The sequence below is a fragment of the Thamnophis elegans genome, unplaced genomic scaffold (assembly GCF_009769535.1).
Source record: "Thamnophis elegans isolate rThaEle1 unplaced genomic scaffold, rThaEle1.pri scaffold_354_arrow_ctg1, whole genome shotgun sequence".
Classification (NCBI taxonomy): Eukaryota; Metazoa; Chordata; class Lepidosauria; order Squamata; family Colubridae; genus Thamnophis; species Thamnophis elegans.
This window is the reverse complement of record NW_022473825.1, coordinates 1-25,844: the sequence shown is the minus strand read 5'-3', so window position 1 is coordinate 25,844 and position 25,844 is coordinate 1. Positions and strand designations below refer to the sequence as shown.

The following is a 25,844-nucleotide window of genomic DNA, read 5'->3' as shown; positions in this document are numbered from 1 at the left end:
AGAAATTTTGATCCCGTGATCGTCAGGATGCTGGTAACTGTGAAAAACAGTTGAATATTAATTGAATACTTAATATGAAATGACATAAAACATGAAGAGGTTTCAGAGAGATGGAAGAAACAGTGAGGAAGCGAGGCCTTGGGTTGGAAGGCGGAAAATCATCCCCAAACTTACAACTGTTCATTTAGTGACCGAAGTCACGACGGCACTGAAATGACCGTTTAGGACCCTTTTTTCACACTTACGCATCCCCGTGATCACGTGATCAAAATTCAGGCGCCTTGGAAACTGGTTCATATTTGTGACGGTGGCTGGGATCACGTGATCCCATTTTGACAAGCAAAATCAACGGGAAATCCAGATTCGCTTAGCGGCCACATTACTAGCTTCACTGCAGCAATTCACTTAACGACGACGGCCCAAAAAAGTTCATTCAATTGGGGGGGAAAGATCACTTTTAGTGGCTGTCTCGCTTAGCGACAGAAATCCGAGGCTCCTTTGGGGTCGTAAGGCGAGGACTAGACATTATGAGGCAAAGCATGGGGATCTCATCCCTCTAATTGCGAAATCCCTCCCCAGGTGTGTCTTATCCTGTCAAGCAGTCACCAAAGGGATGGGGGGGGGGCAACCTAAAAGACAGCCTCCCCCCCCCCCAAGATTACATGCTTGGAGAGATCGGAGGGCCCCCAACCCTACCCCGAGGATGGGACACCACCAATATTGCCTCAGTATCTCAAAGCATCTCCCAAAACAACAGACCCGGATTTCGGTTTTTAAAAAATTATTTATTTATTTTCATTATTATTATTATTTAAAAAGGACCTAAAGTTTCCAAATAAATGGGTTTTTCAAGTGGTCGTCTTCGTGCGGACAAACGCAGGCGTCCTTTCAGGAATATACGTAGGAAAAGTCAAGAGATCTCCAAACTTGACAACTTTTAAGAAATGTGGACTTCAACTCCCAGAATTCCCCAGCCAGCCATGAACTCTGGGAGTTGAAGTCCATAAGTCTTAACTTCTGGGATTCTGGGAGTTGAAGTCCATAAGTCTTAACTTCTGGGATTCTGGGAGTTGAAGTCCATAAATCTTAACCTCTGGGATTCTGGGAGTTGAAGTCCACAAGTCTTAACCTCTGGAATTCTGGAAGTCCACAAGTCTTAACTTCTGGGTTTCTGGGAGTTGAAGTTCACAAGTCTTAACCTCTGGGATTCTGGGAGTTGAAGTCCATAAGTCTTGACCTCTGGAATTCTGGGAGTTGAAGTCCACAAGTCTTAACCTCTGGAATTCTGGGAGTTGAAGTCCACAAGTCTTAACTTCTGGGTTTCTGAGAGTTGAAGTCCATAAGTCTTGACCTCTGGGATTCTGGGAGTTGAAGTCCATAAGTCTTAATTTCTGGGATTCTGGGAGTTGAAGTCCATAAGTCTTGACCTCTGGAATTCTGGGAGTTGAAGTCCACAAGTCTTAACCTCTGGGATTCTGGGAGTTGAAATCCATAAGTCTTAACTTCTGGGATTCTGGGAGTTGAAGTCCACAAGTCTTAACCTCTGGAATTCTGGGAGTTGAAGTCCACAAGTCTTAAAGTTGCCAACTTCGGAGACCCTTGGTCTAAGCGGATAGCAAAACGGAGCAAATTTTTAAAAAATGGGGGGGGGGAGAAATAAAGGAAGTGCTGGAAGGTTCCGATTGGGGGCTAGTTCGAAATAGCCCCCCTGCCAACAAGCTGGCTCCCCCACTCCCACCCCCACCCCGGTTGAAAGAACCTTCTAGCAACGCAGTGGCACCCCCACGCATGAAAAAAGAGAGCATTTGGCACAGGAATGCCAGCATCCAGCAGCGGGCTACCCGGAGGTCATCAGTGCGCCTCAAAGGAGAGGAGGGGGTCTTCCCTATGGAGTGCAGGCCCTGTTCTTGGGCTCAGAAGCAATTGGTCCCGGGAGAGTGGAAGAGGCTGCGGAAAAGGCCTAGAGGGGGAGAAGGCGCCTGGCTCGTGTTCAGACCTGCTCCTAGACCCAGGATGGCAAAACTATGGCACGCATGTCCGAAGTGGCACGTGGAGCCATGTCGTCTGGCACATGCAGCGTCACCCGTTCCTCTTCTGGGTTTCTGGTGCGCGTGCGCAAACGACAATCGGCTGGCCTTCGTGCGTGCGGCAGTGCCAGAAACCAAAAGATCTGGTTTTCCGTTTTCCGCCGTGAGCATACACGCCAGCCGAGATCGGCACAAGCGCGGCAGTAACCGGAAGACTTGCTGACGGCCCCTGCAAACTGGAAGTTTATTTTCCGGCCCATGGATGTTCCCTGGGCAGCTCCTCTTCCCGATCGCGGACCAGACAGGCGTGCGTGAAGTGCTCCTTTCTCGGCAATCGGTGCCGAAAAGGTTCGGCATCACTGTCCGAGATCCTGGGAATAAAACCCCCGCCCACTCAGATCCAGAGACGGTCCATGGTCCGACCGGCGTACTTGGTCCCCCAAGCACCAGTGCTCAACGCCATTCTTGAGAGCAAAAATATCCATTTGTTTTTATTCTTCCCGAGGCCCCCTACCCATACGGGAGGCTGAGATACGGAACATCTGTGAATGCGGGTGGTCCTCGACTTCCAACGGTTCGTTTAGCGACCGTGACGACAAAGGTGGCAAGAAAAAAATCATGCAATGGTTTTTTTTAAAAAATGATGATTCACTTAGCAGCAGAAATTTCGGGCTCAGTTGTGGTCGTAAGTCGAGGACTACCAGTCAAGCATTTCTCCGGCTTTCCCATCTGAAATCAGAAATTATGCTGGCTTTCTAAATCTCTTCAATCTCAACCTGGAGCTTCCTGTAGGCCCAGCAGTAGATCAGGGTTGGACAGGACCGTCTTCAGGAACCCACCAAGGACTGAGCTTCATCGCTAACCACTGCCCAGTCCTATCTGGACTTCTTGGCTCATATGGCCAACACCAACCCAATCCACCACCAAGGTGGGCACATAGAATGTGGCAACAGATTGGCATCTCCACCATGTTCTTGGCCCCTGGGTGGTGAGACGGAGTGGGAGAGGATGGACAGGAAGAAGATGCTGAGTGGACTTCAAGACTTGGTCCATCATCTATGATGTTCCTGGGCCTAAGTGGTGGGACGGAATGGGAGAGGATGGACAGGAAGAAGATGCTGAGTGGACTTTAAGACTTGATCCACCATCTATGATGTTCTTGGCCCTGGGTGGTGGGACGGAGTGGGAGAGGATGGACAGGAAGAAGATGATGAGTGGCCTTCAAGATTTGGTCCACCATCTATGATGTTCCTGGGCCTAAGTGGTGGGACGGAGTGGGAGAGGATGGACAGGAAGAAAATGCTGAGTGGACTTTAAGACTTGATCCACCATCTATGATATTCTTGGCCCTGGGTGGTGGGACAGAGTGGGAGAGGATGGACAGGAAGAAGATGCTGAGTGGACTTTAAGACTTGATCCACCATCTATGATGTTCTTGGCCCTGGGTGGTGGGACGGAGTGGGAGAGGATGGACAGGAAGAAGATGATGAGTGGCCTTCAAGATTTGGTCCACCATCTATGATGTTCCTGGGCCTAAGTGGTGGGACGGAGTGGGAGAGGATGGACAGGAAGAAAATGCTGAGTGGACTTTAAGACTTGATCCACCATCTATGATATTCTTGGCCCTGGGTGGTGGGACAGAGTGGGAGAGGATGGACAGGAAGAAGATGCTGAGTGGACTTTAAGACTTGATCCACCATCTATGATGTTCTTGGCCCTGGGTGGTGGGACAGAGTGGGAGGGGATGGACAGAAAGAAGATGCTGAGTGGCCTTCAAGACCTGGTTCACCATCCATGATGTCCTTGGGCCCCTGGGTGGTGGGACAGAGTGGGAGGGGATGGACAGGAAGAAGATGCTGAATGGACTTCAAGACTTGGTCCACCATCTATGATGTTCTTGGCCCTGGGTGGTGGGACAGGTGGGAGGGGATGGACAGGAAGAAGATGCTGAGTGGACTTCAAGATTTGGTCCACCATCTATGATGTTCTTGGGCCTAAGTAGTGGGACGGAGTGGGAGAGGATGGTCCATCATCTATGATGACCCCATAATCATTCTCCCACTGCCAGTCAACAGGGCCTGTACTGAGTCAGGAATGTTGCTTCCCCTGTGCTGTTCTTCTGCTGGCCTTCACCCCTCAAAGCAAAAGTTGGACCAGATTTTCTTGGGAGGGAAAAATTTCCCTTCCCACAGAAAAGCTAGAACTTCCTCCCTCTGGTCCTATTTTTAATTCACCGCCAACCACATGGACTCCAGTAGGATTGACTGTTGTGGATTGTTGTGTTGATGGTCTACAGGGAGTCCTCCTGAACTTTGTCCAAATAGATGTGTGGGGTAGAAATGGCCCTCCATTGTAACTGGGGCAAAGAGAGAGAGTGGAAGGAGGTCTTCTGCCCCCAATGAAGATCTTGGATTGCTCAACTTCAAGGAACCAAGACGCTGCCCAAGGAACATCTGTTCTGGCCAACAGCACCCTTCCAAGGAATCAGGACATTTCCCAAGGCCCTTCCTGTTTTCTGGAATCAGCGGAGATGTTCTGAGATGGCCTTCTTCTCCAGGTGGAAGGAACGGGTGTCGAGAAGGACTCAAGCAAAGCTCATCAACTCCTCCTCCTTCTTCTGCATCATCTCTCCCAAACTGGTTTCTTCCAGACCAGCTAAACTCAACCCAACATCCTGCACGGATGTCCAGATGGACAAGCTTGTTCCATCTCATGGTTTGCTGCATCGTACATCTGGAAACCTGGCGGGGGTGGGTGGATGAGAGGGTGTCCACCTGTAAATCGGTGACACCAACTTCAGGACCAGGTTCCCCCCAAAACTGGCGTTCCAGGAGGGAAAACATCTCACGAGGTTGTGCAAAATAAGGAGGTAGGTCGTGAATCTTGTCACATTCACGAAGCTTCTGCGGATCAGATGAAGCCACGGGTCTCGAGGTCCGCCTTACTCTCTTCCACAGCCCCTCAAAAGGTTTTTGGTGACCGTAGCTCTTCCCTCCTCCGTTTCTTCTTTTTTTTTTTGGGTGGGACGGTTTCCATTTTCCAAGTCCCCCCCCTCCACTCCCCAAAAGATGAATATGTCTCTCGTAACCAAAAATCCCTGCGTTGGAACCACAGTAGTGCAAATGAGGAAGGCAGCGTCGTGGGCCAAAGCCGTCGTCACTTCTTGAAGGCGAAGGAAGCGGGGTGAACTTTTAGGCCCGGGAGCGGTCTAAAGAAAGAGAAAGGCAAGAGAAGTGAGAAATCCTTCAGATGAACTAGCAGGAAAACATACAAAGGTAAAACTAGGGTGATCCATTCTGTTCTGACCGAGGCTTCCCGAGAGCAGGAAGTAAACTCCTTGTCCCAACAAAAAAAAAAAATCCTTTTATTAATTAACTGTGAATTCTGCTCGTTCACATCTAGCAAAGTCTTTCGAGGGAGGATTTACGGTCACAGACCTTATCTGGCTTGGAGAGCAGCCAGGCCGATCTCTGCAGAACTTGGCAAGGAGTCTCGGAGAGTCACGAACCAATTAAGCGAACTGATTGTCTCCTGCAAACTCCACTCCCCTTTCGCTCCCCTTTTATTCCCTCTGGGAGGGGCCATTCACCGTCCACTTGTGGCCTTACTCCCAAGTCGACCCTTATTCTTTAGCTCTTCCCTTCGTCTGGCAGCTCTGCGCATGCGCACACTGGGAACAGGCTCCAGCTGTTCTTCTGCCTCACTGATGTCTGACTCCGAAGGCAGCTGATAACTGTCGGACGGCCCTGGCCCCCTCTCTGCCTCCGACACAGATCCTTCATCCGAGCCTTCCCCAGACTCCAGGACTGGCCCAGGTTCCTCCCCAACCCTCCTCACTGTCCGAATCTGCTGCCGGCTCTGCTGGCGGGCCACAACACCAGTTTGGGCCAGTGGTTAAGGCAACAAGATTAGAAACTAGGAGAGTGTGATTTCTAGTCCTGCCTTAGGCACAAAAGCCACTTGAGTGGCTTTGGCCCTATCACCAGGAGATAGTGAGTTGTAGTTCTGCCTAAGGCAGGGAAGCCAGCTGAGACACTTTGGACCCCAGGAGATGGTGAGTTCTAGTTTTGCCTAAGACACGAAAGCCAGCCAAGACCCGAGAGATCGCCATAGTTACCTTTGTATGACTTTGGGCCAATCGCCAGGATACGGTGAGTTCTAGTCCTGCCTTAAATAAAAACCAGCTGGGTGACTTTGGGCCTATCACTAGGAGATGGGGAGTTCCAGTCTTGCCTGAGGCGTGAAAATCAGCTGAGGCATTTTGGATACCAGGAGATGGGGAGTTCTAGTTTTGCCTGAGACATAAAAGCCATCTAGGTGACTTTGGGACCAATCGCCAGGAGACAGGGAGTTCTAGTCCTGCCTTAAATAAAAACCAGCTGGGTGACTTTGGGCCTAGGAGATGGAGAGTTCCAGTCTTGCCTGAGGCGTGAAAACCAGCTGAGGCATTTGGATACCAGGAGATGGGGAGTTCTAGTTTTGCCTGAGACATAAAAGCCATCTAGGTGACTTTGGGACCAATCGCCAGGAGACAGGGAGTTCTAGTCCTGCCTTAAATAAAAACCAGCTGGGTGACTTTGGGCCTAGGAGATGGAGAGTTCCAGTCTTGCCTGAGGCGTGAAAACCAGCTGAGGCATTTTGGATACCAGGAGATGGGGAGTTCTAGTTTTGCCTGAGACATAAAAGCCATCTAGGTGACTTTGGGACCAATCGCCAGGAGACAGGGAGTTCTAGTCCTGCCTTAAATAAAAACCAGCTGGGTGACTTTGGGCCTAGGAGATGGAGAGTTCCAGTCTTGCCTGAGGCGTGAAAACCAGCTGAGGCATTTTGGATACCAGGAGATGGGGAGTTCTAGTTTTGCCTGAGACATAAAAGCCATCTAGGTGACTTTGGGACCAATCGCCAGGAGACAGGGAGTTCTAGTCCTGCCTTAAATAAAAACCAGCTGGGTGACTTTGGGCCTAGGAGATGGAGAGTTCCAGTCTTGCCTGAGGCGTGAAAACCAGCTGACGCATTTCGGATACCAGGAGATGGGGAGTTCTAGTTTTGCCTGAGAGATAAAAGCCATCTGGGTGACTTATGGGCCAATCGCCAGGAGACAGGGAGTTCTAGTCCTGCCTTAAATAAAGACTTTGGGCCTATCACCAGGAGACGGTGAGTTATAGTTCTGACCAGCAGAACACAGGTCAACGGAGGTGGGGAGGAAGTGGGGTTTCCCCATGTGAGTCCCAGGGGCTACGTCACACTCACCTTTGAGGTGCGACCGGTCTGAAAGAGAGAAAAAGAGAGGAGTGTTAGTAGCTTAGATGACAAAATTGTTTGCCGTGGGGGTCCTCGGCTTATGACGACTCACTTAGTGACCCTTCAAAGTTACAACGGCTCTAAAAAAATTGGCCGTTTTAACATTGAAAAGACGGGATTAAAATCCAGGCGCTTGCCGACGGATTCCTAATTACGACGGTCGCAGTGTCCTGGAGGAGGGGGGGGGATCCGTCATGTGATCCCCTTTCGCGACCTTCTGAAGCCAGTTTCGCTTAACGACCGTGTTATTCGCTCAACAACCGTGGCCATTCGCATAACAGCCTTTTATAACCGTTACGGCTTAGGGCCACAGAATGGGGCTAGGCTCCATTTACGGTCGTTATGTCGAGGACTACCGATCGTTGGGCTGGAAAGGCCCAGAAGGTGAAGGATGGAGAAAATCGACGGCGGCCGTGAGGTAAAATTGACAGATTTTCGCCCCGGGACTCGAACCATTTCCGTCCCTGAAGGCGCCGTCTCTCTGGAAAAGTTTCTTATTTTTTGTTCTCTATACACACTGATAGGTTTACATTCCCATAATTATTATTCTTTTTTACATTCGTCGTTCTTATACATTTATCATTCCATTTACAGGGTTATAACCCACCATTTGGGTTGCTTTGTTTACCATTCCTCGCCTTTTCTCTTCCCTTTCTTTTCTCCCCTCTCTTCCTCCTCTACTTTCTTCCTTCCTCTCTCCTTTCCCATCCTTCTTCCCTTTCCTCTCCTCTATCCCTCTTCCTCCCCCTACCCTCTCTCCTTCTCTTTCTATCCCTTCCCTCCTCCCTCCCCTTTCCTCTTTCTTCCTTGCATCTCCTTTCCTCTCTTCTCCTCTCTTCCTCTTCCTCTTCCCCTTCCTGCCTTCTCTCCTTTCTCTTCCTTCTTCCCTTTCCTCTCCTCTATCCCTCTTCCTCCCCCTACCCTCTCTCCTTCTCTTTCTATCCCTTCCCTCCTTCCTCTCCTTTCCTCTTTCTTCCTTGCATCTCCTTTCCTCTCTTCTCCTCTCTTCCTCTTCCCCTTCCTGCCCTCTCTCCTTCTCTCCTTCCTTCTTCCCTTTCCTCTCCCCTACTCCTCTCTTCCTCTTCCTCCTCCTGCCCTCTCTCCTTCTCTTTCTATCCCTTCCCTCTCTCCTTTCCTCTTCCTTCCTTCCATCTCCTTTCCTCTATTGTACTCTCATCCTTTCTTCCTCTTCCCCTTCCTGCCTTCTCTCCTTTCCCTTCCTTCTTCCCTTTCTTCTCCCCTACTCCTCTCTTCCTCTTTCTCCTCCTACCCCCTCTCCTTTCTTTCCCTTCCTTCCTTCCTCCCCTTTCCTTTCTTCCTTCGATCTCATTTCCTCTCTCCTCTCTTCCTCTTCCCCTTCCTGCCCTCTCTCCTTCTCTCCTTTCCCTTCCTTCTTCCCTTTCCTCTCCCCTACTCCTCTCTTCCTTTTCCTCCTCCTGCCCTCTCTCCTTCTCTTTCTATCCCTTCCCTCTTTCCTCTCCTTTCCTCTTCCTCTCTTCCATCTCCTTTCCTCTCCTCTCCTCCTCTTCCTCTTCCCCTTCCTGCCTTCTCTCCGTTCCCTTCCTTCTTCCCTTTCATCTCCCCTACTCCTCTCTTCCTCTTCCTCCTCCTACTATCTCTCCTTCTCTTTCTATACCTTCCCCCTTTCCTCTCCTTTCCTCTTCCTTCCTTCCATCTCCTTTCCTCTCTCCTCCTCTCTTCCTCTTCCCCTTCCTGCCCTCTCTCCTTCTCTCCTTTCCCTTCCTTCTTCCCTTTCCTCTCCCCTACTCCTCTCTTCTTCCTCCTCCTCCTGCCCTCTCTCCTTCTCTTTCTATCCCTTCCCTCTCTCCTCTCCTTTCCTCTTTCTTCCTTCCCTCTCCTTTTCTCTCTTCTCCTCTCCTCCTCTTCCCTTTCCTGGCCTCTCTCCTTCTCCCTTACATCTTCCTCCCCTCCCCTCCATCTTCCTCCCCTCCTCTTCCCCTCATCTCCTCTCTCCCTTTCTCTTTTCTATTGTTGTAAGTGTCTCTTCCAAGCTCTTAATTCTTATTTTCTTGGGGTGGCATTTCCGCAGATCCCAAAAATAATTGAACATCATTTCTTATTCCTTTTCTTTCTCAAATTCTATCCTGATTATGGTTGTTTCCCCCTCTGTATCTTACTTTTGAACATATACTTCTATATTATGATTTTCTTCCCCAGCGGCCAACTTACTTGAGGGGTTTGGAGAGAGGGTTCGAGGCCCTGGTCCCCGCTGGCTTGGAGTTGGTCGGCGGGACCATAACCAGCAAGGGTTGGCTGGGTGTTGAGGACACGTCTTTTGCCAGGAGGGTCTTGGGCTTGTAAAATGGTCTGAGCTGTGGGTGGAGAAAAACAGCACAAAACAAGATCAGGTCAACAACAGAATCAGAATAAGAGCTGGAAGGGACCTTGGAGGTCTTCTAGTCCAGCCCCCCTGCTCAAGCAGGAGATCCTAGACCAGGGACGGCAAAACTTTTAGGCACAAAGTGCCTAAAACCGAAAACCATTTGACTGTCCAGTCTCTTGTTAAAAACCTTCAGTGATGGAGCACCCACAACTTCTGGTGGCAGGCTGTTCCACTGGTTAATTGACCTCACAGTCAGGAAATTCCTCCTTAGTTCCAGGTTGCCTCTCTCCTTGATTAGTTTCCATCCATTGCTTCTTGTTCTGCCTTCAGGTGCTTTGGAGAATAGCTTGACTCCCTCTTCTTTGGGAGCAACCCCTCAAATATTGGAAGCCTTGCTATCATGTCTCCCCTGGTCCTTCTTTTCCCTCGACTGGCCAAACCCCAATCCTGCATTCAGACGTGGTTACTTTCTACCCATTAAACTTCACTTTCTTTTTTTCTTTTAGCAGTTTTTTTTAATTATTTTTTCCCTTCCACAACACCTTACAGTCATTACATCAACATTGTTGTGTCATCATACCTGTACATGTATATAATATTTCGCTTCTATATTTACACACTTTTATACACAGTTATATAGATAGATAGATAGATAGATAGATAGATATAGAGATAGATAGATAGATAGATAGATAGATAAGATAGATAGATAGATAGATAGATAGATATAAAATAATAAAATAATAGATATATAAATATAGATACAGAGAAATAGAATATATAGATATTGATAGATATAGATATAGATATAGATATAGATATAGATAGAGATAGAGATAGAGATAGAGATAGAGATAGAGATATAGATAGATATAGATATAGATATAGATATAGATATAGATATAGATATAGATATAGATATAGATATAGATATAGATATAGATATAGATATAGATATAGATATAGATATAGATATAGATATAGATATAGATATAGATATATAGATATAGATTGTTTTTTGGCTTAATTAATTTTATTCTTGTTTTGCAGCCATGTGTACCAATTGTTCCAAATTTCATAATATCCCGACTCTTCTTTATCTTTTAATTTCAGTGTTAATTTGTCCATCTCTGCACAATCCAAAGTTGGTTTTTTTATCACTAATTCGTCCCGGGGTGGGGGGTGGGGTGGGGGGTATTATTTTGTTACCATCATTGGGCAAATGCTATTCTAGCTGTAGTTAGCAGATGTGTTAAAATATGCACTTAATTTCCTTTGTATATTTCCCTTTGATTATTCCTAAACTTCACTTTCCAATGGCTGCATTTGAACTCTGGAACTTCTGAAATCTGGTTTGTGGAACAAGCTATAATTGGGGTAGGATGCTATGTTGGAAGCCAAGGTTACAGCATAATTGGCAAAACACTTCTAGATCAGGGTTTCTTGAGCTGGTAGGATGTAGATCTTGGCTCCCAGAATTCCCCAGAGGTGCGGGCGAACTTCATATTCAAAGTAAATTACATCTAGCACGTACCCTGAATCTACTAAATCAAGGCTTTTCATTCCAAAATAAGGTTTGCTTAAGATGGTGTTTCTCAATTTTAGCTACTTTTAAGACGGCTAGACTTCAATTCCCAGAATCCCCCAGGCAGCTAAGCACACTGTGCAGTGAAAATCTCTGGATAGCAATAGCAATAGCAGTTAGACTTCTATACCACTTCATAGGGCTTTCAGCCCTCTCTAAGCGGTTTACAGAGTCAGCATATCGGTCCCCAACAACAATCCGGGTCCTCATTTTACCCACCTCGGAAGGATGGAAGGCTGAGTCAACTCTGAGCCGGTGAGATTTGAACTGCCGAACTGCAGCTAGCAGTCAGCTGAAGTGGCCTGCAGTACTGCACTCTAACCACTGCGCCACCTCGGCTCTTAAGACTGTATAACACGCCAGTAGCAAATTGTAGCTTCCAGAACGGAGTCACCCCCAAACGAATGGGGCAATGGAGAGCAGGAAACTCACCGGAGGGGGTCGGACAGGGGTGCTCGGAAGGGGCTTCTTCGGAGGGGGCAGTTTGGTGGGACCCCCAAATCTGCCTTTCAGGGGCACGGCGGGCGATCCGTGGAATGGCGGGGGCGGGGGCCTGGAAGGTTTGAGGTCTCTCTGGAGGGGGGCGGAGGGGCCACACCCGGGCCGCAAAGGTCGTACCACGTTGATGGGGTGGGGGCCCCTTTGAGGAGGGTTGGGCTTCAGCGAGGAAATGCCTCTGGCTACCTGGGGGGAGAGAAAAGAAGAGGGAGGGGGGGATTCATCAGTTTCCCCGGCTGAAAATGGCCAGTTGGGTCTAGTTGTTGAAGGCACCTGGCTAGAAACCAGAAGATGGGGAATTCTAGTTCCGTCTTAGGAATGAAAGCAGCTGGGTGACATGGAGCCAATTACCAGGAAAATTCTAGTCCCGCCTTAGGCATGAAAGCCAGCTGGGTGACTTTGGGCCAATCACCAGGAGACGGTGAGTTCTAGTCCCGCCTTAGGCATGAAAGCCAACTGGGTGACTTTGGGCCAATCACCTGGAGACGGTGAGTTCTAGTCCCGCCTTAGGCATGAAAGCCAGCTGGGTGACTTTGGGCCAATCACCAGGAGACGGTGAGTTCTAGTCCCGCCTTAGGCATGAAAGCCAGCTGGGTGACTTTGAGCCAATCACCCGGAGACGGTGAGTTCTAGTCCCGCCTTAGGCGTGAAAGCCAGCTGGGTGAATTTGGGCCAATCACCAGGAGACGGTGAGTTCTAGTCCCGCCTTAGGCGTGAAAGCCAACTGGGTGACTTTGGGCCAATCACCAGGAGACGGTGAGTTCTAGTCCCGCATTAGGCATGAAAGCCAGCTGGGTGACTTTGGGCCAATCACCAGGAGACGGTGAGTTCTAGTCCCGCCTTAGGCGTGAAAGCCAGCTGGGTGACTTTGGGCCAATCACCCGGAGACGGTGAGTTCTAGTCCTGTCTGACGCCTTAACCACAATACCAATCAGGCTCTCTATCACAGTATTAGAGCACTGCAAAGCTATACAGGTAGTCCTCGACTTACGACCATAATCGAAAGCTGGATCTCAGCTGCTGCGCAAGGTGTTCCTTAAGTGTGCCATTCCCAATTTTATAATCTTTTTTCTTTTTTAGCACCGCTGTTAAATGAATCCTTGTCGTTGTTCATTAAATCAGGGCAAATCTGATAATAATAATAATAAACAAAATCTAAATCTGCCTCCCCCCCTTAACTCTGCTTAACGGAATCCGGGTGAAAATGTCGCAAAAGGGGATCACATCACATGACCCCAGGACCCCACAACCATTGTAAGTACAATGCCAGTTGCCAAGCTTCCCAATTTTGACCACGTGACCACGGGAGCGGCTCCGACGGTCGTAAAGTGGGGAAACTGTTCCTCCGTCCCTTTTTTTTTTTAACTTGAACCGTCGTTCAATGAACGGTTGTAAGTCGAGGACCACCAGAGCTCCAAGTTGTGGATCGCTGAGTGCATTTTCAGAAATGAATCAACTCCCCGGAATCAATAATTTGAATCAAAGCAGGCGTGAAACTATTTAATTTCCAGCCAACTTTATTCTCTCCGCGCATTTCCACTCCGCTGCCACCCCCAAAAACTCCCACATTTGCCGGCTTAAGGAAAATGTAGCACAACAATTTAACCCAAAATGGATGATTTAGTCCGAAGGATTATCAGAGCGAATGGACTAAACTCTCTCCAAATCAGCCGGATAAATCTGAATTAAGGCAAATGGCTCCAAACTCCGCCAGTAAACAGATTTTCCGCCCTTTCGTGAGCGGTAAATCGCGGATCCGCTAAAAATTATTATCAACGGCTTTATTATTTTCAAGCCGTGACATTTAAGGACTTGAAAGTTGTGGTTTTGGTACATAGAATGTTTAACAGATTAACAGAGTCGGAAGGGACCTTGTAGGTCATCTAGCCCAACCCCCCGCTCAAGCAGGAGGCCCTACACTTGTGATGGTGAACTAACGGCACGCGCCATGCCGCCTGGTTCCTCTTCCAGGTTTCTGGTGCGCAGGCGCCTGTGAACGGTACTAGTCCTCGATTTACAACCGTTCGTTTTAGTGACCGTTTCAAGTTACAACGGCAGTGAAAAAAAGCAGCCTACGACCATTTTTTTTCACACATACGACCGTTGCAACGTCCCTGCGGTCACGTGATCCAAATTCCGGTGCTTGGTGCAAGTGGCTCATATTTGTGACGGTGTCTCGCGGTTACCTGATTCCCCTTTTGCGACCGTCCGACAAGCACAATCGATGGGGAAGCCCGATTCGCTTAACAACCTTGTAAATGGTTTGTTTGGTGACCGTTCCGAGTTACGACGGCAGTGGGGGAAAAAGTGACTTATGGCTGTTTTTTCACCCTTACGACGGCTGCAGCGGGATCAAAATTCAAACCCTTGGCAAGTGGCTCCTATTTAGGACGGTGTCTCTTGGTTACGTGATCCCCAAAATCCACGGGGAAGCCCGATTCGCTTAACAACCGGGTGACTAACAGCAGGGATTCGCTTAACGACGGCTGCAAGAAAGGTTGCAGTAAAATGGAGCAAAGTCTGGTGAAACCGGCGCTATCTGGCTTAGCCATGGAAATTTCAGGGGGGGGTTTCAATTGTGGTCGTAAGTCGAGGACTATGGGTTTGATAATCAGCCTTCAAACGACCCCCGAGGAGTTGAGTTTGTTTACCTGAGTTGTAATGCTGGATTTCACTTTGTTAGCGGAGGAAATATCCTGCAGGCTGAAAGCCGAATTTGAGTGGCCTTGACTTGTTTTCTGGTGAGCCATTCCGTTCCTGTCGCAAAAAAGCAGAAAATAAAAGAAGGAATAAATCTCTTTAAACATCAGATAAAAAGCAAAGATCCCATCCAGATCTTCTCATTCTGAATTAATTCATTGTATAAACAGTTCTCGACTTAAGGATGGGAATTGAGCCCAAAATCGCTGTTGTTAAAGGAGGCACGCAGAGGTTAGGTTTTCACATACCGTATTTTCCAGAGTATAAGACGCACCTTTTTCCCCTTCTCAAAGAGGGTGAAAATTGGGGGGCGTCTTATACACTGAATGTAGCCCCGCCCACCCACCACCCACCACCCTTCGGCCTCTGCCTCCCAGCAATTTCCCTCCTTGCAGCAAACGTGGAAAATGGAGCTTGTGGACGCTGCAATAGGCTATGGCAATCCCTGCAGCCTGAAACAGCTGATGATCGGCTTAAACTGAAAGTGAAACTTGCTGTTTGCTCCATCAGGCAAATTGCTAGGAGGCAGAGACAGATTTTTTTTCCCCTGTGCTAATCAGGCTGTTTGCTGTTTGCTGCAAGGAGGCAAGTCAATAACTATAAATGCCTATAGAATGTTCTAATTATGAGACGTATTTTTTAAAGACTGCTTTATTCTTGTTCTAGGCAGCTTAACAAAACGAAGAAGCTTTTTAAAATAAACACTTGATCTGAAGAGGCCCAGTGCTCTTGTGTCTCCTTTTAAATAGCAGAGAATAAGATATACTTCCAGAAAGCCCATCAATTTTAGCAGCATCTGTACATGTATAGTTTGAAATGTAACACTACAAAAAGTGTGTATTGTCTGTGCTGTTTGCTGTTTGCTGCAAGGAGGCAAATTGCTAGGAGGCAGATTTCCCCCCCCCCTTGTTTTCCTCCCCAAAAGCTAGGTGCGTCTTATACTTTGGAGCATTTTATACTCCAAAAAATATGGTAATTTTACCACCGGTTCACTGCACACTGAAACTGTGAGCACGCATGCACGCACGCCCACTTCATAAGCGCACACGCCTTCCGCCTATGTGCTCTGCTCGCTCGCGGCTTAGAAAACGTAGCTAAATAGGAAGGCATAGAGCCAGGGCGGGTTGCCACTACTGGTTCGCTTCTAAAAACGGCTGAATGCCACCACTGGAGACATGTGTTAAGTGAGTTTTGCCCCGTTTTATGACCTTTCTTGCCTCCGTTGTTAAGTGAGTCACTGCAGGGGATAAGTTAGTCACCTGGTTGTTAAGTGAATCCGGCTTCCCCCTTGACATTGCTTGCCAGGAGGTCTTAAAAGGGGATCGCATGATCTCCGGAGACGCTGCCACCATCATAAATACGAATCGGTGGCCAAGCGCCTGAATTTTGATCACGTGACTGCGGGGATGCTGCAACGGTCATAAGTGTGAAAAGCAGTCATAAGTCACCCTTTTCAGGGCCGTTGTAACTACAAACGGTCATAAGTCGAAGACTGTCTGCAGATGGTTTATGGCCGTAATTGTGGGTTCAATTATGGTCATAAATCGAGGACTATGTTTATGACTGTAATTGTGGGTTCAATTATGGCCATAAGTCAAGGACTATCTCTAGTTGATTTATGGCCATAACTGTGGGCTCAATTGTGGTCATACGCCGAGGACCATCTATATTTGGATGATGGCCATAACTGTGGGTTCAACTTTGGTCATAAGTCAAGGACTAGATGATTTGTGGCTGTAACTGTGTGACCAGTTATGGTCATCAGTTGAGGACTATCTGTTTACAGCTGTAATTATGGGCTCAATGATGGCCGTAAGTCAAGGACTCTCTCTCTAGATGATTTATGGCTGTAATTGTGAGTTCAATCATGGTCGCAAGTCGAGGACTACCTCCACAAAGCTTGATCCCTTCCTTCCCCCCCCCTCCCCACAAAAGCTGCCATCCCTTCCAATGATTCCTCCCCCGCCTATTTTCCCCCCCGGGATTAATTATTTTTCATTTGAGAACGAGGGCGAGGATGACAGCCAAACGGCGAAATAATAATTCTCGCGACGATGTTGTACATAATTCACTTCACTGCCTTGAATGAATCGTGTTGGATTGTCTCCAGCATCCGCTCGTAATTCTATAGCCACGTTCCTCACAACCGGATCCCTTGAGGAGCTCATTCCCACCATGTGAACTAGCCAGGGTTTCATCTTGGGCTGATGAGAATCGGCTCGGCCTCTCGGGGAACCCATCGGAGGTGAACTGATGGCTCGATGAAACCCGGGTTTATTTGCAACTGGGGTAAAGCAGGTTGCGTGAAGGAGGGCCGCCGGTGAATTGGGGCGGTGGGGGCTTTCCATGAAAAAGAGCCGGGTGCAAGAGTTATCGATGCGATAAACCCGCCGCTAACGGTGAGAAGGAGAAATCGTGATTCAGGGAGAGATTGTCAGGCCCGTAGCCATTTTATCCTTTGGATCTTTGGCCTGACACACTTTCTATTCTTCTACTATGCATTTTCTATGGTGGGAAAATGAGATTGTACGGAGTGAAGATGAGAGGTAGCCATAACAACATCCTTTCTAGAAAACCAAGGTCATCCTTTGTCTCTGCACCTCTGCACCTGACCGGAACTGGATGGGTGGAAGCTGCCAGCATGGCAGTGGGGAGATTGGACCATGGGATGGACTTGTGGGTTTGGGGGGCAAGATCTTGAACTTTCAACCAGGTGGGGAAAACCGGGAAGCTTTCAGATTCGGGTTTCCCCAGATGTGCCAACGTGGCTCTCTTCATCAATTGCAACTTTGAGGAATCCTTCGCCTCGGACTCTGATTTAATTTTGGATGCCATTTGGAACCCTGACATTGGTATCACGACAGTGGCGGGAAAACTTTTCGGCACCGAGCACCGAAAAAGCATGTGCGCGCTCGTCGGGGCTGCAAGCCGGAAGAGGAGCTGCCCAGGGGACGTGCGTGAGCCGTAAAATGAACTTTCGGTTCCATCCAGCTAGACTTCCTGTTCCCGGCACGTATATGTGTACGACGATCAGCTCTTCCCATTTCTGGCACGGCCTCCCGCACGAAGGTCAGCTGATTGTCGCACGCGCATGCAAAGCCAAAAACTTGGAAGAGGAACGAGCAATACCGTGCGTGGGAGGCGGCATGGCTCTGGGTTCCGCTTTGGGCACAGGTGCCATAGATTTGCCATCACCGTATTAGGAGAAGAGAGGAGAGAAAGAGAGAGAGAGAGAGAGAGAGAGAGAGAGAGGGAGGGAGGGAGGGAGAGCAAGAATTCGCATGTTGTTGGCAAGCTGCCCACCTGCAGGTCCTGTGTCTTTTCCGTAAGCCCTTGGCCCACTTGTGGAGGGGCGAACTTTCCCGTCGGTAGCAGGTGTAGAGTCCCAGGAGTAGAGCGGGCACGACCACCAGGAAGATCACCAGCAAAGTGATCAAGACGGCTTCATAATCTGTGAAAAGGAGATGGTCACAGCTGCAGGCTTCAGTTGCCCACGCCGATTAGCATCCTTCCCTACATCCCTTCCATCTATTCATCCCTCCTTCTATCCTTTTTCCACCCATCCATGCCTTCCATCCCTTCCGTCTATTCATTCCACCTCCCATCCCTATTTCCATCCATCCTTTCAACTATATCCATCCATCCATCCATGCCTTACATCCATATATCCATCCATACCTCCTTCCTTCCTTCCATCCATCCTTCCATCTCTATCCTTATTTCCATCCATCCCTTATATCCATTCATCCATTCATCCTCATTTCCATCCTTCCATCCTTATTTTTTCCTTCTTCCATCCTTCCATTTATCCATCCATTCATCCATCCTTTTATCCTTATTTCCATCCATCCATCTCTTACATACATACATCCTTATTTCCATCCATGTATCTATCCATCCATCCATCCTTATTTCCATCCATCCATCCACCCTTCCATCCATCCTCCCATCGTTATTTCCATCCATCCATATTTCCATCCATCCATCCATTCTTCCACCCATCCACCCATCCATCCTTCTTTTTATCCATATATCATCCATCCATCCTCCCATCCTTATTTCCATCCATCCATTCTTCCATCCATCCACCCACCCACCCATTCATCCTTCCTTCTATCCATATATCATCCATCCTTCCTTCCTTCCATCCTTCCTCCCATCCTTATTTCCATCCATCCTTCATTCTTCCTTCCATCCATCCTCCCTTCCATCCATCCATTCTTCCATCCACCTATCCATCCATTCTTCCATCCAGCCATCCATCCTTCTTTCTATCCATCCATCCATCCATCCATCCATCCATCCATCCATCCATCTATCCAGAAGGAGGACAAATGGAGGAGAGGGAGGAAGAAGAGGAGGAGGAGAAAGAGGAGGAGGAGGAGAAGGAGAAAGGGAAGGAGAGATGGGGTAGAAAAAGAAAATGAAGAAGAAAATGAATGCTGAAAAGGGGAATGAAAAGAGGGAGGAGGAGGAGGAGGAGGAGGAGGAGAAAGGGAAGGGGAAGGGGGGAGAAGGAGGAGAGCCACTCACGGTCTTGCTGGACGGGGCCACTATCCACGCTGCCACCCAGCCCTGGCTTCTCACAGAACGGAGGTGCCCATCCAGGATCACAGTGGCAGTTCTGGTTACTGTTACACACCTGAGACAACCAGAGGAGGCGTGGCGTGAACCCCAAGCTTATTCCGGGGGCTCCAGGTACACGGGCCGAAAGGGCCAGCAAGGCAAATACAATCCAGACTCCTCCCCACCCCTGAGTCCACCCGGGGTAGAATATTTCCCTTATTCCTCCCCAGTTATTTGTCTTCCCTCCACGCTAACCAGCAAAGCTCACCCCGTGGCCGTGGCATTTGGAGATGCATTTGTCCAGTTCGAAAAAGGAAGCGTTTTGACACCGCTGATCTTTGCACACCTATGCGGAAACACACACACACACACAAAAGTCACATTAGCAAATTAGCATGGATTTTACAGTCCATTGGGATTTAAAAAAACTGAGCGAGGGATTAGGTGCCACCCCGCCACATCATCCGGAGCAAAAGCTGCACGCAGCAGCCACGTAAATAGATTTTTCCCCTCCCAACAACCTGTCCTAAACTTGGTCGCTCGGATCTCCAAATATTTCATTTATTTATTGAATTTATACTGCCGTCTAGTCGCCCTTCCTTTTTTTTAAAAAAAAAAAAGGTTTTTTTGATCAGATACACATTAAAACATTGAACACGGGGTAACCGTCCGGGCAAATGTCTTTTGCCACACGTACTAAAATATAAAGTTAAATCGTATAACCGCCACGCTTCTTTGCAATTGGTCTATTCGGTATTGACAAATATAAAGATATTGTATTTCCATCCAGGTTGCTTTGTTCATTTTCACTGTTATCATTTCATACATAATTCTAATCTCCATTCTACAAATCTTAATCATTGCCTATTTTGAGTCTCTCCTTTTTTTTAGTGCAATCACGATCAAATTTGTCCCAGGTCTTATAACATTCCGATTCATCTTTGTTCTTCAATTCCCACGTCAATTTATCCATTTCAGCATAAATCAGAATTTTCTGAATTATTTCCTCTTCTTGTGGAATTTCCCTGTTTTTCCAGTTTTGGACAAAGACCATTCTTGCTGCTGTAATAATATGTGTTATTAAGTAGATTATCCCCCTTGTTTATATTTATTGTTTTTGATTCCCAAAAGAAATAGTTCTGGTTTGAATTCTATTTTTTTTTTAAATTATATTGCCGCCTATCCGCCCTTCCTGTCGACAATGGGGAGTTTTGTTCAGCATACATTCTCGGTGTGCCCAGAGATAGAAACATCTGCCTGGTGTGGCTACTATGTGAAACATGCCATGCAGACAGGACAGGAGTGAAATCCAGCAGGTTCTGAAAGGTTCTGAAGAACCAGTAGCTGAAATTTTGAGTAGTTCGGAGAACCGGAAAATGCCACCTCTGACGGCCCCAGGGGTGGGGAGGGAATGGAGATTTTGCAATATCCTTCTCCTGGAGTATGGAGGGAATGGAGATTTTACAGTATCCTTCCCCTGGAGTGAGGAGGGAATGGAGATTTTGCAGTATCCTTTCCCTGGAGTGGGGAGGGAATGGGGATTTTGCAGTATCCTTCCCCTGGAGTGGGGAGAGAATGGGGATTTTGCAGTATCCTTCCCCTAGAGTGAGGAGGGAATGGAGATTTTGCAGTATCCTTCCCCTGGAGTGAGGAGGGAATGGGGATTTTGCAGTATCCTTTCCCTGGAGTGAGGAGGGAATGGAGATTTTGCAGTATCCTTCCCCTGGAGTGAGGAAGGAATGGGGATTTTGCAGTATCCTTTCCCTGGAGTGAGGAGGGAATGGAGATTTTGCAGTATCCTTTCCCTGGAGTGGGGAGGGAATGGGGATTTTGCAGTATCCTTCCCCTAGAGTGAGGAGGGAATGGAGATTTTGCAGTATCCTTCCCCTGGAGTGGGGAGGGAATGGGGATTTTGCAGTATCCTTCCCCTAGAGTGAGGAGGGAATGGAGATTTTGCAGTATCCTTCGCCTGGAGTGAGGAGGGAATGGGGATTTTGCAGTATCCTTTCCCTGGAGTGAGGAGGGAATGGAGATTTTGCAGTATCCTTCCCCTGGAGTGAGGAAGGAATGGGGATTTTGCAGTATCCTTTCCCTGGAGTGAGGAGGGAATGGAGATTTTGCAGTATCCTTTCCCTGGAGTGGGGAGGGAATGGGGATTTTGCAGTATCCTTCCCCTAGAGTGAGGAGGGAATGGAGATTTTGCAGTATCCTTCCCCTGGAGTGGGAAGGGAATGGGGATTTTGCAGTATCCCTTCTCTTGCCACACCCACCAAGCCACACCCACAGAACCAGTAGTAAAAAAAAAATTGCATTTCTCCACTGAGACAGGGCCTGAAAGACCGAAGGCAGATACTGCTCACTCTTTCCTTTCTTTTGAGGACTCACCAACCCATCTCCGCACTTGGTGCCCGTCATCACAAGGCCCGGATCCGAAAGGTCTCCCTCTTCATCCTTGGTGGCGTAGACCAAAGTTCCTCGGCACTTGATCTCCTGCCCGTTAAACCGGATGGTGGTGTCCATGGAGATGGTGTTGGTCCCTTTGGGCTTGGCAGCCGGGCTCTGGCACTGGATCTTCCCACACTTGGCGTCCCTGGGGGGGGAAAGAAGGAGGTCCTATCAGGAGGGGAAGCAGAAGATTCCAGGGAGACGGGATCCCTTGCTGATCGGGGATCCCGCCTAGATGTCCTCGCCAAGCCAACGATCGAGGGAGAAACTCAAGTCAGGAAGTTTGACCACAAGGCAGGGAAAGTGTCCCGGGACTTCGCCAAAGACCAAGTCACAGAAGGGTTGGGGGGGGGGACATTGACCCTTCCCCGGCGCAGAAATTGAGTGACGCCCGCACTGAAGGGAAGTCTCGGTTGTGCAAATCTCTGGAGGGATGTGGGGTGTGGGGGGGCACTTTTGTTGCCCGTTGACTAATTTTTATTTATTGAAGTAAATAAAGATTAGCCAACGGTTAAAATATAAGATCGAAAAAGGAGAAAGGAAAAAAGAACAAAATGAAGACAAGGAAGCAAGAAGACAGGAAGGAAGGAAGGAAAAGAAAGAGAAAGAAAAAGAAAGAAAAAAGAGGGAAAGAGAAAGAGAGAGAAAGAAAGGAAGAAAGACAGAAGAAGAGAGGGAGGAAGGAAAAAGACAGAGAAAAAAAAGAAAGAGAAAGATAGGAAGGAAGGAGAGAAAGGAGGGAGGAAGAAAAAAGGAAGGAAGGAAGGAAAGAAGGAAGGAAAGGTGGAGGGGAAGGGAGAAGAGAGAAAGGAAGGAAGGAGGAGAAAGAAAGGAGGAAAGAAAGAAAGAAAGAAAGAGGAAGGAAGGAAGGAAGGGAAGGGAGAGAAAAGAGGAAATGAAGGAGGGAAGAGAGAGGAAGGAAGGAAAGGGAGAAAAGGAAGGAAGAAGGGGAAGGTAGAAAAGAGAAAAAGGAAGGAGAAGGGAATGAAGAAAGAAAGAAAGCAAGCTAGAAAGAAAGAAATGAAAGAAAGAAAGAAAGACAGAGGAAGGAAGGAGGGGAAGGGAGAGAAGAGAGAAAGGAAGGAGGGAAAGGGAGAAAAGAAAGACAGGAAGGAAGGAGGGGAAGGGAGAGGAAAGGAAGGAAGGAAGGAAGAGAGAGGAAGGAAGGAAAGGGAGAAAGGGAAGGAAGGAGGGGAAGGTAGAAAAGAGAAAAAGGAAGGAAGGAGGAGAAGGGAATGAAGAGAGAAAGAAAGAAAGCTAGAAAGAAAGCCAGAAAGAAAGAAATGAAAGAAAGAAAGACAGAGGAAGGAAGGAGGGGAAGGGAGAGAAGAGAGAAAGGAAGGAGGGAAAGGGAGAAAAGAAAGACAGGAAGGAAGGAGGGGAAGGCAGAGGAAAGGAAAGAAGAAAGAGAGAGGAAGGAAGGAATGGGAGAAAAGGAAGGAAGGAGGGGAAGTCAGAGGAAAGGAAAGAAGAAAGAGAGGAAGGAAGGAAAGGGAGAAAAGGAAGGAAGGAGGGGAAGGTAGAAAAGAGAAAAAGGAAGGAAGGAGGGGAAGGAAGAGAGAAAGGAAGGAGGGGAAGGGAGAAAAGAAAGATGAAGGAAGGGAAGGGAAGGGAGAGAAGAGAGAAAGGAAGGAAGGAAAGGAAGAAAAGAAAGAACCGGGGGGGGGGGGGGGAGGATCACAGCTAGGAATTAGGGCTCCGCCCATTCCAGGCAGCCAATGGGAGTCTTGTGAGGTGCTGCTGCTGTTGCTGCAAACCTCCCCTGACTGGGCAACATCTGGAAGTCTCCTTCGGCCGCTGGGCGCTCACCTCTTGGCACACTTCACGTAGTTGCCGCGTGGGTCCTTCCCACAGTTGCCGTACATGTCACCAGCTCGGTTAACGTCCTGGAAGCAGGCATCGGGGGCCGGCCAAGCACCTGCCATGGGGGGGGGGGGGTGAGGGGGGGAGAAGGTCCGATTTAGCACCCCTCGCCAAACAGGCTCTCCCCAAATGTATAAATTGCAGGGTGTCCTCGACTTATGACCAGAAAGGAGCGCAAAATTTCTGTTGCTAAGTGAGACAATTGCTTCCTTCCCTCTCTCCCTCCCTTCCTTCCCTTCCCTTCTCTTTTTCTTTTCTCCAATCTTTCTCCTTCCTTCCTTCCTTCCTCCCTCCCTTCTCTTTCATTTTTCCCTTCTCCAATGTTTCTCCTTCCTTCCTTCATCCCTCCCTTCCTTCTCTTTTTCTTTTATCCACTCTTTCTCCTTCCTTCCATTTCCTTCCTTTTCCTTCCTTCCCTTCCTTCCCCTCTCTCTTCCTTCTCTTTCATTTTTCCTTTCTCCAATCTTTCTCCTTCTTTCTCCCGCCTTAGGCATGAAAGCCAGCTAGGTGACTTTGGGCCAATCACCAGGAGACGGTGAGTTCTAGTCCCGCCTTAAGCATAAAAGCCAGCTGGGTGACTTTGGGCCAATCACCAGGAGACGGTGAGTTCTAGTCCTTCCTTAGCCTTGAAAGCCGGCTGGGTGACTTTGGGGCCGTCCCTTTCTCTCTCAGCTCAGCCCACCTCACAGGGCTGTTGAGGGGAACAGAGTAGGAGCAAGGCGCCATCTTGATTTATTAGTCAAAGTGATAAACCAGACAGGATACAAACAAACAACAGGAGCCACGGACTGACCGGGCGCCAGAGAGGAGGAAGCACTCACCTCGTCCCCACAGCTGGATGCACTGCTGGTGGTGCGTCATGCACATGCCGTTGTAGCAATACTCTTCTCCGTGGGAACACGCTGAGCCGTCCAACAGGTAGACGTTTCCGGGACAGTAGGGGGAAGCGCCCGTACAATATTCCGGGAGGTCACACGATCCAGCCGGCTCCCGACACATCGTCCCGGCCGTCTTCAGCTATGGAGGCCAACGAGAAACGACAAGCAGAGAAATTTTCCACCAAAAGCATAAAGAGGAGCCGAGATTCGTCCCCGTCATCTCGGCCGTCTTTGATGGGATGTGGAGAACACCACCCAGGAGAGCCTAGCTATGGGACCACAGGGGATGTCCAGCCAACCCTCTGAAGATCTCTGGAAGCAATGGCCGTCCTACCTCTGCTGATCTTAAGGTCCCTTCTTCCAAGCCAAAGTATCTCCTACTAGTGTTGATATTCCGGCGTCGCCCGGCTATTTATTTATAAAGAGGGGAGGGGAGGAATGTCCGGACCAAACATAATTTCTAGTGTTGGATTTTCCTCCTTACTAGAGGGAGCCCCCTTGTGGAGTACTGCAAAGCCGTTACCATGGCAACCCCACTGCGCTTCGCAGTAGAAGCCGTTTTACGGCAGTACAGTAGAAGCCGCATTAAGGCACAACAGGCTGTATCCTAACAGAACACACACACACACAACGAGGGGTGTTAGGAGTGTCTTATCCCCATGGTATTTTTCTCCAGAGAGTAAGTCATCTGTGTACCAAGTTTGGTTGAAATTGCTTGAGACTTTCCAGAGTTATGCTGGAACATACATACATATGTGTATATGTATATGTATATGTATACGTATGTGTATGTGTATGTGGATGGATGGATGGATGGATGGATGGATGGATGGATGGATGGATGGATGGATGGATGGATAGATAGATAGATAGATAGATAGATAGATAGATAGATAGATAGATAGAAAGAAAGAAAGAAAGATAGATAGATAGATAGATAGATAGATAGATAGATAGATAGAAAGATAGATAGATAGATAGATAGATAGATAGATAGATAGATAGATAGATAGATAGATAGATAGATAGATAGATAGATGATAGATAGATTTATTTATTTACCTTGCAGGAATTACAACATTCCCCGTGGGCGCACTCGGCTCCGGCTTTCAGCGTGCAATTCTGGGGGTTACAGCAAGGATTGGTGCACTCCTGGGGAAAAGAAAGTTGGATTTTTAAAAACTCCCCTCCCCCAGGAACATGGTTTTCCATCTGCTGATGCTGTCCTGCAAGATGGGCCGTTTCCCCGTTTATTTATTTGACTTTCCTCTCACCGTATTATTTTTACAAATAACTCAAGGTGGCGAATATATCCACAAGACCTTCCTATTTCTAGTCTATTTGTTCTATTTTCCCCACAACAACCCTGTGAGGTGGGTTGGGATGAGAGAAACTGACTGACCCAAAATCACCCAGCTGGATCTCATGCCTAAGGCAGGACTAGAACTCCCCATCTCCTGGTGACTACCCCAAACTCACTCAGTTGGCTTTCATGCCTAGGATAGAACTAGAACTCCCCATCTCCGGGTGATTGGCTCAAAGACACCCAGTGGAGTTTCACGCCTAAAGCAGAACTAGAACTCCCCATTTCCTGGTGACTAGCCCAAACTCACTCAGTTGGCTTTCATGCCTAGGAC

General features: G+C 48.3%; 1 protein-coding gene across 1 annotated transcript; it reads right to left on the bottom strand.

The window, feature by feature from the left end:
- Positions 1–1,515: 1,515 nt before the first annotated feature.
- On the bottom strand, positions 1,516–25,359 carry LOC116523478 (disintegrin and metalloproteinase domain-containing protein 19-like; the record flags this gene model as incomplete). The annotated part of the gene is made up of 12 exons (XM_032238594.1): positions 1,516–5,235; positions 7,278–7,295; positions 9,519–9,661; positions 11,690–11,941; positions 14,407–14,512; positions 17,759–17,906; positions 18,989–19,097; positions 19,290–19,367; positions 21,407–21,611; positions 23,276–23,384; positions 24,151–24,346; positions 25,270–25,359. Coding segments are annotated over 12 exons (1,506 nt in total), but the record flags the coding sequence as incomplete, so codon positions are not given.
- Between the last annotated feature and the right edge of the window lie 485 nt (positions 25,360–25,844).